The sequence below is a fragment of the Tachysurus vachellii genome, chromosome 6 (genome assembly GCF_030014155.1).
Source record: "Tachysurus vachellii isolate PV-2020 chromosome 6, HZAU_Pvac_v1, whole genome shotgun sequence".
Taxonomy (NCBI): domain Eukaryota; kingdom Metazoa; phylum Chordata; class Actinopteri; order Siluriformes; family Bagridae; genus Tachysurus; species Tachysurus vachellii.
The window spans coordinates 15740414-15753442 of record NC_083465.1 but is presented as its reverse complement, the minus strand read 5'-3'; the positions used below and the strand labels follow the sequence as shown (position 1 = coordinate 15753442).

Here is a 13029-nt window from a genome sequence, read left to right as displayed (position 1 = left end):
GCCATTGCTTTATTTAATCAAAAGCATACTGGCCCTCAGAATACAGTTTGCTGTACAGTATTTAAAAGAAAGGTGCAACTGTGGGATCAATTATTAAAACGAGAGAAAAGCTGCATTCTATGAGCGGCTTAAATTGTCTTGTCATTTCTTTCCAGATCCAAGAGTTTTTATTAAAAAAAAAACTCACATTAAATGGTAAACATTTCACATTCACTTTTATCTAGATTGTGATACAAATGTAATAAATTTTTTATAACTATTATAATACAAAATTTATATTTCACTTTTATAACCCTGAAGAATTGCAGTTTTTAAAGCAATTCATAGTTCAACATATAGCCATAATTAATTTCTCAGTTACCATAATGGCTTCTGATCGCAGTCTGGTTTCTTTCAGAGCAGCACAGAGAAACGAAAAGGAACGAAGAGGAATGCAAAGATCAGTTTTCAGCATCACATTGTACACACTCTATCTAATCTTTGCAATTGTTTTGGCACTCCCATGCACAAGGTAAAATGCATAGTCAGGATATTACATATAATATGGATATTAACTATACTTTACAGTTTTCTGTTCGATTTTATTGGAAAGCAGTAGAATACAAATATGTAAGCTGTAAAACCTATAAGAAGAAAGGATTATTGAAAAAGTGTGAACTTATCGACAATGATACGGTTTTGATATCAGAGACGTGTCAGCAAATCCCTGCAACTGAAGGAATGTGAAATCAGGTTGACTAAGTATAGTATTGGTCTTCACTGCAGAATATCAATGACAGAAGTGGGCTGCAAAGCAATGGTGGAAAGAGCTGAGAGCGGGGGAAACTGCCCCCTCCAATGCTATATAATACAATCTCATCTCCAAACATTGATGTTTCTCCCTCAGAGGATGAGAGAATAAAGATTGCGCTTGCAGCCTGCAGTCAATTGTCAATCCATTCCGTACAGGGAAAAAATGGCCTACGGAAAAGGTCAGTGAAATCAGTGATTGTGGCATGAATTAAAAAAGTTCAGGAAGTTCCAGGAATTTAGCAACTTCATCAAGAACTACTGTATATAAAATTCGTAATTAAAACCTAATTTAACCTCATTCCAAAAGTCAATGAGGTTGACCCAAAGAAAACACTTTTCACATGTTGGCTATTTATATATACTTTATGTTTAATCATACTGCACATGTTCGTATTCCTTTTAGCACAAGTGAGTGTGCTGCTTGAGGTGACATGTAATGGTGTGAAATGTATTTATGGATATAAAAGTAGTTATGTTGCCTCTTGCAATGGAATACATTGAAATGGAATACATTGAAAATTATTTTAAAAGAAAGGGAAACAGTTTGACTGGATTTATATACAGTATGTAGCTTAAAATATCCAGTGTTAGGCATCCTGAAAGAGTGTAGTGTGACCATTTCTGGTTATTATGACTCTCAGTGATTCAATATTCTAAATAATATTTAATATTATTCAATATCATATCCAAATATGATTTGTAACTGTGTGTTATCTGATATTTTCTGTGTCAAGTTAGTTAAGCACAAGGATGGAGAGGAATAGTAAAAACATAGTACTCCAATACTATATTTAAAATACTTGTTTACTTCATTGTTTGTAGTGTTTTAATACCATCATTTTTTAGGTATAGTAAACAATGTCTGTGATTACAACACACTTTTTATTTGAATATAATATTTTTGCAGAGTATAACAACCCTACATTCAGGCTACAGCTGTATGTAAATTCACTCACCAATTTGAGTAAATTTACATACTGCACATTGGATACTGTGGTTTTCAACGATTTTCTGCCTTCCCTTTTTCACTTCCCTTCACTTGAAAATACAGGAACGTGTTTAGTCCAGGCGTCTTGAAGGTCACTTCCTCGAGTAGTCGTTTCTCTGCCTGTGCATAGTGTTATTTGTACACAAAATAAAAGAATGTTTTAAGGTGTGTGTATATATTAATAACTGCTTAGAATTTTTGTGTTTTCTATTAGCAGCTTTTGAATCTTTAGCAGATTTACATTTGTAATATTTGCTTATTCTTCTTTATGTAACTCACATTTTCAGCTAATAGCAAAATTTCAAGAAATATTTTTCTGTTCAATAAACTGGCATATATATCAAATCAAATCAAATTTTATTTGTCACATACACATACATACAGAGTACGACATGCAGTAAAATGCTTTTTGCATCTGTCCGGTATTCAAACATAAGGAATGCAATTCGGGATTAAAGATATAACCAAAAGGAGGCAGATAAATAAAAAAGTATAAACTATATATAAAAAATAAATAAATAAATACAACTAGATAAAATATATATAAAAAAAGGGAAAAATAATGTATATACATATACATAAATATACATAAATGCGTATGGTTTTAATTATTGTCCTTAAAGTGTCCATGTGCAGTATGGTGTGTATAAGGTGTATAAAGTGGCACTGTGATGTGCAAGTCCAGCATTAAAGTGACAGTCCAGAGTTAAAGAGTTAAAGTGTCATAGTGCAAAAAAGGTGTGCAGAAAAACAGTGAAGGGGAGAGGTCCAGTACTAGATCCAGATCCTGGGTTTATATATTTTTATATATATATATATATATATATATATATATATATATATATACACATATATATATATATATATATATATATATATATATATATATATATATATATATATATATATATATATATATGTATTTAATATGTATATATATATGTATATATGTATATATATGTGTGTGTGTGTGTGTGTGTGTGTATGTATATAAACACTGACCTGATGTATAATTAGCATTTTTCTTGAGCTAATCTGTAAAAACTAAACAAAACAAAACATTTACCTGATACTCTCTTTCTCTCTCTCACACACACACACACACACACTCGCTCTCTCTCTCTCTCTCTCTCTCTCTCTCTCTCTCTCTCTCTCTCTCTCACACACACACACACACACACTCTCTCTCTCTCTCTCTCACACACACACACACAGACACACACACACTCGCTCTCTCTCTCTTTCTCTCTCCCTTCCTTAGCAGTGTGTGTAACCAGCATCCTGTAATCGGGTCACATTTCACTGAAGCCTCAGCATCCATCTCTTTGCTGTAAGGACAAACAGATCCTCTGACTCGGTGCTGTTTTGCGGAAATCATGGTGCTCCTGTATCTACTCTCTCTTTTCCTCCCGATCCTGATGCTCTCGGGGTCTCCGGTTCAGGCGGACGGAAAGCGAGGTGGCAAAGATGCGGTCGAGAAAAGCGGCAATTTCATGGAAGACGAGCAGTGGTTGGCCACCATTTCCCAGTACAGTCGCAAGATCAAACACTGGAACCGATTCCGAGATGTAAGTCTGTTTGAACGACCAAAGACGGGCTTCCTATCATTTATTTTATTTATTTATTTTTTTATTTTTTTATTTTTTGCGCATTTAATGTACGGACACTTAAAGTCTACAAAAGCCCCATTTACACTAAACGGTGTTGTTTGGCGTCGAGTTCGTCCTTAAGGCTTTGTCCGGAGCCGCATAGCTCGCTTCAGCACTAAATGGTGCGTTAAATTAACGCAGTTATCACAATATTTAATTTCCGACGCAGTGTCTCCACGCTTAACATGCACTTTATGTGTTTCAATTTGCTTTACGTGAAATTTCTGAGCGTAAACATGAACTAAAACGTGACTAAATTAGACATAATGGTCTTGTATTGTAAACTGGATAAAGTATTAGACTATTAACAAGCTTAATTAGTTACAAAAGACAAGGCAAGTTTCTCACTCCTCTCATTCAGGACTGCTCATGTTTACAGTCGGTCACACACTGCTGCCTAAGAGCAGAGGCTTCATCTTCAAATGCTAGGATAACCATTATAATAAATAGCTACATATGCATTGTCATGACTCCATCCAAAGGTGTAACTGTAATGATACCTTTTCCTTAATATGTGTATGGACCAGGACTAGTGAATAAAACATTAAACCTCCAAAGAAAAAATGATTAACCTCCTGTACCAGGACTGTGTATTATTCTCTAAATTGTGGGCATAAAATTGTGAGAAAGGGATGAATTAAAACCATTCATTCATTAAGGCCATTCATGAAGTATACTGGAGTTTTACATGTTTAGGCTTTCATTTCATTTCACTGCTACAGAGGAGCCTCTGTATTCTGATCATCAGCTACCTTCTGTATAGGAAATGCCCTGTTTGCAAAAACTTTTCTTTTATGCTTTAAACAAAATCACACCAAAAATAGAACTGAAATTGAATACTATAGTATACAGACCTGATAGAAAATTTTCCTAATGGTATAGCATTCAAGTTTCTGTGGTAATATTGATATGTGTGCCATATCTAATCATCCCGAGATCTTCAGACCTTTGACTTCTTTAACAAACAAATCATAATTCAGTATTTAATACACATGTAATAATCAAGCATTCTACTCAAAACTGCTTTAGTGCCCCCAACACATTCTCAATCTTCTGCCTGGCTTCCTGAGAACTCATAACTCCCTGTGCCCATGTGAACAGTGGGACATCTACATTAGATTTTTTTTACCCAAAGTATCTGGGGGTAATGAATTACTTCGGTTTCTAACACAATAACCTTTTTGTTGTACTGATTACTGTTTAACTCCGTCCAGGGTGTATCCTGCCTTGATGCCCAATGACGCCTGAGATAGGCACAGGCTCCCCGTGACCCGAGGTAGTTCGGATAAGCGGTAGAAGATGAATGATGAATGAATGATTACTGTTTATAAGAGAAGTATGTGATTGCAGATGCAGTGCCTGGCCTTAGCAATATGGCCTTATTTCTTTTTTATTAAGAAAAAGTGCATTGGCTCCTAAATCTTTGCATTGTGCAGGTGTTTTTGTTTTGATTCCATGTGATGCTACAGCTTCAGGGAAGTCACATTGTTCCTAAGGGTTACTAAAAACTGCAATTTGGGATTTGTTACCGCATGTCTCTGGTGAACAGACACTGGAGAACCCCTGTAAATTCGATCCACCACACCTTCTCCTGAGAAAACCTACAGCAACTGCTTTGACAGAAGTATGAATTTAACAGCAAGAAACTCGCAACTGTAGCTCATAATAGTTCATGCTTTTTGAAGAACACTCTTCTTGTTGAAAGCCAGAGAGATTTATTAGTACTTCATGTGTCCTCTGAGATGGTTAAGATGCACCATTAAGCTGAGAGGCACATCCTTTAAAAAGAGGCAGTGGCATCCTTTATACTCAGTTTTTGATCAGACTTGTGTCCTCGACACTCCTAGAAAAATAGGTTGTTAAAGAACACAACTCCTGTGAAGGTTATATGTATAGTAGGGACCCCAATTGCATAAAAGCAGTACATTCAATACATGGACTTAAATGTCAAATTGCAATGGCATTACACAGTATAAGCCAATTTTAAAAATGGATTATGATACTGACGCTCACTTTCTTTTTCCATTCCACAGGTATAGGAAATAGTTAATCTGTATTGAATTCAGAAGGGTTCTGTTTGTGAAAATATTTCTTTTATCGTCACTGGGTATCAAGTGAAAGTCAAATTGCTGAAATTGATATAGATCTTTAATGTCCTTCGAGACACAGAGTATTGAGTGGCATTGTAATAAATGGTAACAGTAATCCAAACAGCAAAAGCTTATGTCCTCACACACAGAGATACATTTTTAATTATCATTATTTGCAATTATTTTATTGTTTGCATCAGGGGAGAAGATTTTATGAATTTACTTTACTGTGATCAATATTTCTTCTGATGACCTAGAAATCGGACATTCGCTTATTCTCCGCCTGTAGGTTAGTATAGCATAAGCTGAGCGAACAAACAAAATACTCAGCCTCTATTGTTGCTTTCTATTCTCAATGTCTATATACATATCTTTGCACTTTGTAGTATTCATTAGGCTCTGAAGCCCAAGATATCCATTAAGATAACTAATCATGTAATGTATCACAAAACACCTTTCTGAGTTTTCAACAAGCTTGTATGTTGAGAAAGTTGAGTCTGAATTGTCAAATATTGCTGAGACATCATTTTGTAGGATGAAGGAAACATATTCAGGCAATTGTGTATTGTACACTATTAAGGACTGGTGTCCGGATATTAAAATAGTTTTGGTTTATGTATAAAGTGTACCTGATGTTTTGTGGTTTAAATGTCACCCAAAGACTATATTTCAACATAGCCTAATATTCATATTTCATGTTAGTTTTGCTGGCCTGTTTATTCATATCTTATTATATTTTGGGTAAGAGCAAGATATTTGCCTTCACTACATTGGCAAATTTATATTATGAGATTTTCAGTGAACCAGTCATGACTAGTGTGAAACTGGCAGCACAAAGGAGAATCCTGCTTTTCAACACTGTGGACTTACTTGAATCATACTCTGGGTCTGTTTACATATTAGTAGAATGTAAAATTCTATTCTATGATTGATAGTTAAATGCACGGGAATGACAATATAAAATAATAGAGCAATTTAACCAAGCCATACATTCATCAATCTATGTTTCTTTGTAATGTGACAAAAGATGAATGTACCATATTTGTCTTGAAAGCAATAACATTGTCATCTAATGACCATCTCAGCGTTGTAATAGTATTATGCTCATTATCAGCATATATGTAACAATTTCTGTGAATCCTTGCCTCTGATTTGCCCCCTCCTCCAGCAGCAGCTAAGAGAGAGTTTCTCAGAAAGCAGGAGTGAAGCTGTCATCTGTTCCACTGAAAATAAACAACGAACAGAGCCGGCCAATCCTCTGGTGGCTGCCAGCCTCTATCTCTCCCCCTCTTTCAGTGTAGAAGCAGCTCATTAAAAGCAGTGCTTCCCCTCAGCAGCGGAAGACTGTGTCAGGCTTGCACCTGTTACACTGCCACTACATTTTTAATGAAGCAAAATGTTTCATGCATCTTCTCCCCAGCTCCCTAGTCATTACCCTAGTATTAAGATGCACACTGGACCAGGCTGAGGTGAGTGTAATAATTTTGCTCTTAGAATAGCTTATAAATTGGCAGACTTCCTAATTGCAGATAGGAAGATGTTTTCAAGATGAGGCCAGCGTGATGATGATGATGATGATGATGAAAGATCATAATATCTTTATCAGTGGAGTTGAAGCTTGAGCAATATATTAATTTGTTGCTTCTAATCAAGTGCATTAATCACTAGTACAAATGCATGCTGGTTTGTGTTTGTGAGCCTAAAGTATTAATAAAGTGTGACTACCATAGCAGCTGAAATACTGAAGCGCATCTATCTTCACCCTCAGTGATAGGTGAGATACCTGGCTGGATAGTGTGAAGAGTGAGTGCTTGTGATAGTCACGCTGGGTATGAATCCCAGCTGTATGAAAGTCCCACAGTGCTGTCATGACTGGCGCTGATCCATTATGATTGTAACCACGTGGCTATGTAGGTGGGCATACCCTTGTTGTTGTGTTGTCATCATTGCCTATGGGCCATAATCCTGTAAAAACATAATGCCAGAAATATCCAAATACAGTCTGGGTTTAGAATACCCTGACTCTCTAAGGGTGGCATGAGAAAAGGACATTGGGCCTCCTTTAAGTGATGACAAATAATCATCTGTTTGTGCAAGTATTTTTTTAAAAGAGTGCTTCATTATTCTTTCAACTTTACATTTATCAATTCGACTTATCTAACACCAGTTCGCCTCCACAAAAATGTGCACAACTCCTCTCAGCTAATTTTTTAAATGTACAGGTACTGTAATGCATATATTTTGGAAGGAGATTATACAAAAGATTAGTGGACAAACTTTCACTATGTCTTTGACTGTTTATCTCCTGAATTGTACTGTTACCTTTGACAGTGATTATTACTCCTTTTTGCACTTGCACTTTGTTGGCTAAAAAAAAAATTCTGCTATTGTGGTCTCATGTATCATTTGTCAAAATGTGGATGAGTCAAATGATATATATATCAAAGCAAAGATCACTTGGTATTCTATCAGGGACTTTTACCTAAAAAGGTGTGTGTGTGTGTGTGTATATATATATATATATATATATATATATATATATATATATATATATATATATATATATATATATATTTTTTTTTATTTATATTTTTAGGTAAAAGTTCCTTATATTATAAGCATTAAGGCCTATAATATTACCATCATTGGACAATGAATACTCTGCACAACAGACATAGAATATAGTCACTGTGCAGGTTTCTTGCTCTAAATTCAGCAGTGATAAAACTGCAGTTTGGCCCGAAGGACCGGGTACAGACTTAATAGGTAGCAAAGTTAGAGTACATTGAAAAGGCAGAAAATGAAGGCAACTGAGTAAGGTGTAGAAGCTTCTGGCCACACACCAGTGTAAGGGGGGCTTTAATTGAGTCGTGGGAAACTGGTCTTTCATCATGCCACTTCTGTGTTCTGTGCCCTTTCTTGCTGAATTGGACATTCAAGAGTGCAGGTGTAAAGTGTGGCAGGCCCAGTAGCAATTTGCCTGCTGTTCAATCTTCTATACATATCCCAGCAAGACTTTTTAACAAATCCATTTCTAAGACTGCAATAATATTATTATTGCCATTTTTAACATTTCCATGTTTCTAATGTCTGCTTCACCATTCTTCAGTCTATGCAAAAAATATTGCACATGCTAACAGGAAAAACAGTTGAATCATCTGAAATAAACCAATTAAGAATACCTCAGACTGGGGACTTTTCTTTGAAAGTAGTAATGAGTAGCCAGGTTTTTTGGCAGACTCTTGGTCCAAATGACAGAGAAGTGCAGTCTGCCTCTAGTCATAATGAGCCAGAGTATACTGGGAATGCATTTAGGAAATGTGTAAGGTTGACATGGTATGTCAAAGTTGTCAAGATCTGCTCCACAGCAGTCAAGTCCGTCACTTTCTACTGCTTTTGGGCAGAATAAGTTATTGACTGTTTTTCATGTCAGATTTGCTCATTTAAAGGCATCGCTTGATTTTCTGTCTCTCTTGTATTGCTCCCTCTGGCTGTCACCTTTACAACTGTCATTCAGTCTCATCGGGTTTGTGGCAGCGTTCTGAGACTGAAATGTGTATCGAAGACTAACAACGAGGACATTTTTCCTGAGTTAGAACAAGCTTGTTCATTTTTCTCAGCAGCATCCACTCAGAGCCTGAACTAAATGGATGTGAATGGATTGGGATTAATTAAGACTCAGAGATTATGTTAGTGTGTCTAGACAAATTAAATGTAGTGCTTATTTTAACTAAGTAGGAAGATGTTTGGATGTACCATGTATTTACTATTACTATAATGAATAGCTGCATGATTTCTTATTAGTCTTGTAATCTTATTTGTGAATGTGAGCTTTCTTTAAACACATCTATAAACCTAGCCCTGTTGAAATGGCCTCCTGTTTAGCTTACCCTGTTTATCTTCTGTTATTCTACATGCATTTGTCATAGTCAAAGGATACTCGGTTACTTTGAGAATATGCTTTCAGGGAGCATGGATCTAGACAAGGCACTGTGATTTAACACACTGATTCATTCATTGAGCATGATACAGATGACTGGAAGGCTGTGTGATATGCTTGTGACAGTTTTATAGTACCAGAAAAAAATTTTTATGTATATTTTGAACAGCGGTAACAAGACACTACATTTGATTTGTACTATGAATATGACATTCATTGACCTCAAGCCACAGTGTGATTAATAGATACTTAATTTAATTAATTGCTCATGTTAAACTTACACATTGGTTTCTTGAAATCTGAAAGCTAAGCAGACAGACTACTATGCTGAACCTGCCACCCACAGCTTTATGTTTCCCTAATAGACAATAGAGAAGCTTAGCATTAGTCAACTGCAGGGCATTCTCTCAGAGATGTTTGCTTTATTTCGTATAAAGCCTTTGGGCATCTTAAAATGATCTGTCAGTCTGGGTCAGAGATGCGTCTCTGAGGAGCTGCCTGCCTGTCTCCCTTGGCTCAGAAACCCTCTGCTGAATGGTAGACCTTCAAGCATCTTCCTGAACATGAAGGACTGCTGGGAAGCTGTGAATCAGCTGAGTGGGTTGGGAGCAGTGCTTTTGATGTACCGTGCTGCTAATCTGAAAAGCCTGGTCAAATAAGCCTTGTGCATAAATCAAGTAGGAGGCTTATGTTTGCCTGTCTGGTCCAACTGTGCTGTGACAGTGAAAACAGAGTTCTGGTTTGTGCATTGCTTATTCCTAGTCTTTTCGTTGTACATGACTGATTGAATTCAGAATTGAAAAGCAACTGAATGTGAACACATGTATTTGTGAGCTGTGTAAAGCCCACATGCCTGCTAGCAGCCCAGCAGAGTTATCCTTGTGTGGGATGTGAGGCCATTTTGAGGCATTCACCACAATGATACATCTGAATTTGATAAATCCTTCCTACATGCAATCATTATAAAAGTCAAATGGCAGAACTGTCAGGAATCATTTTAAAATCTCTATATTACTTCAAAGGAGATGAAAGATGGAAGGTTAAAAGAAATGAACTGTAAATTACATTATTTATGGTTCCAGGTTCTTGGGTTTCATCCTGAACTCCCTTGAGTACATGTATATTTTCTCTGTGTGCTTGGGTGCCCACTTCTGAAAATTTCCCAGATGTGAATAAGTGCTTGTGTGTGAGTGTATGTATAGGTGTGTGTCTAATCCCTTTCATTTGACTGGCGAGCTGTTCATAGCATATTTCCGCCAGTATGGATTCTAGACCTTTAATAACCCTGAATGGATGCAGAAAGAAATGTATCTATTATCACATATGTTTCATTACTTAATGCCTGGCTACAAGAATAAATCACTCCTCCACAATGCTGTTTCTCAAATGCAAGGAAGGAGTCAATCCTCTTCACCCAAGTCTTGCTGAGTTTGCTTTAAAAACTGCATGTGCACATACAACCACATGCATGCACTCAAGTCCTAATGCATTCTTGTAGAGCATAGTTTCATTTTGGAAATGCATGCTAGTAGATCAAAGGGTTGCTTCAAGATGAGAGCTTCTCAGAGTTCAAGTGAAGGTTAGCAGTGTTACTTTGACTCTGTCAGGGAAAGATGTGCAGAATGCTGAACATTTGACGTACTTTACTGTCTCTCCTTCACACAGTGCAACACAGATGTCTTACCAATGAAGAACATGTACTCACTCAATAATAAAGCCTCAAGGGTCAGTTAACATCATAGCGAGCCCATTTTCCCAAAGGTATCATAAGCGTTTGCAGAACTGACAGATTTGACGAGATGAGATGGAAGAATCTAAGCATTTCTACTTTTGTGATACCATTTAGATCTAATAATCATCTTAATGTGCTACTTAGTGTTCCTGTATTGTCCGTGTTTGGGATTTTTTTTTTCTATTTTATTTGTTGCATAATACAGTTATTGCAAAATCATCAATTTTCAGTCATTTGAAAACATCTAATGTTTAATAATATTATAATATTTGAAAGCTTGTAGCTAAGGTCATGTTTTGACATTGTATGCGCTGACTCATGCTTGCATTTGATTATCATCACAAAGATGAAGAACATCAGGTCAATTTCTTTGTTTGAGTGTAAAGAGTACAGAAAGTAGGAGTACATGCCTTGTAAACACTTGCCCTGATTTTGTTTGAAGAGATGTTGAATGTACATGCAAATCAATCAACCAAACACAATAGCCTCAACACCCTGACCGAATAAAAGCTCTGATTTGCTCTGCATGCCCTGCCATGCTTTTTTCTTCTTGTTAGGAAAATAAATAATGCAGAATCCAGGGTACCAACATTATGTCTTCCTAGTGCTATAGATTTTCCAAGGTTTGAAGTTCTAGCCTTTTAGACATCATTCATGGCTTTATTGTAGAAGCTATAGGGGTGTGAAGCTTTTTTATTATTATTTTGATGGAGCAGAAAGGCATTTAGTTGGCATGATTAATGTTATGCAAATAAAAAATTTGATGGTGCGCCAATCACAGCGCAATTTACTTCAATGAAATAGGTCATGAAATGAAATGCCAAAGTGCCATGCTTTTTTATGAGGAACACTTATTCCTCTATAATCCAAAGCAGGGATTTCTGGCAGCCTTTTTATGTACTGTAAATTTTTTAGAGGACTGTATTTCTTACGACTCTACAGCCCTGGAAAAAGGCACATAAATCCACAGAATTGCTTGTATTTACTGTGGGACTAACAGCAAATAAGCTGTACATCTGTATGGTTACTAACATTATTTTAAATTGTTTTCTTGTTTTAACACATCTGCATTGATTACTGGCATTGATTTGTATTTCATTTCATTTTGTTTCATTTCATTTGTACTTGTATAGGGCATTTACCCATGGACATTTTCACAAAGAAGCTTTAAAGAAATATATAAATTCAGGATTTTACGTTTAGAATTGAATTTGTTTAACATAATTTAAATGTATATTTTTTCACTAATAAGCAAGTCATTTCTCTAATAAGACTTCATGTTACAACTAGAATGAATTTCCTGATTACATATAATACACAGTTATAGAAGAGAATTACTTTTAATCATAACCAGATGATTCACTGTTGAGTCTGTTTTTTTTCCCCCATAATATTATCTTTCATCAGGGACTTTTTCCTCAGTACCATTACCATCTGATTATAACTGTGTACTGTATGTAGTCAGGAAATTCATTCAAGTTTTAACATGAGGTCTGTTTTATCAAAGTTTTCATCTATTCACTGACAGAGACTTGAGTGTTCATTTAATTATTTAATTGCAGTCCTAAAGCTATCACAGCAATTGTAACTCTCTCATCTTAACTGTATGATTGCTCACTATCTTGACAAACCTTTACACTTGTATAGTACTTTAACTTTTTTTATGTAATCCTCGTGAAACTGTGTTAAACACAACTTCTTAAACTTTTGTGAAGTTTAATTCCAATCTGCATATTTGTTAACAGATCTTGATTACATGCAGAAGAGCAATAAGCAATGTGTGCAAGGTGAATAATTAGTGAAAATGTTCACACACGTGACTGCGAAGATTCTGAATA

At 35.9% G+C, this 13029-nt stretch overlaps 1 protein-coding gene across 1 annotated transcript in view; it reads left to right on the top strand.

The window, feature by feature from the left end:
• The first annotated feature begins 2998 nt into the window (after positions 1 to 2998).
• Positions 2999 to 13029, top strand: part of spock2 (SPARC (osteonectin), cwcv and kazal like domains proteoglycan 2) — a 28374-nt gene continuing 18343 nt past the window's right edge. The window contains exon 1 of the mRNA XM_060872524.1: positions 2999 to 3348. Coding sequence (XP_060728507.1) covers positions 3157 to 3348 — 192 coding nt within the window. The 5' untranslated portion in view covers positions 2999 to 3156. The remainder of the gene's footprint in view (positions 3349 to 13029) is intronic.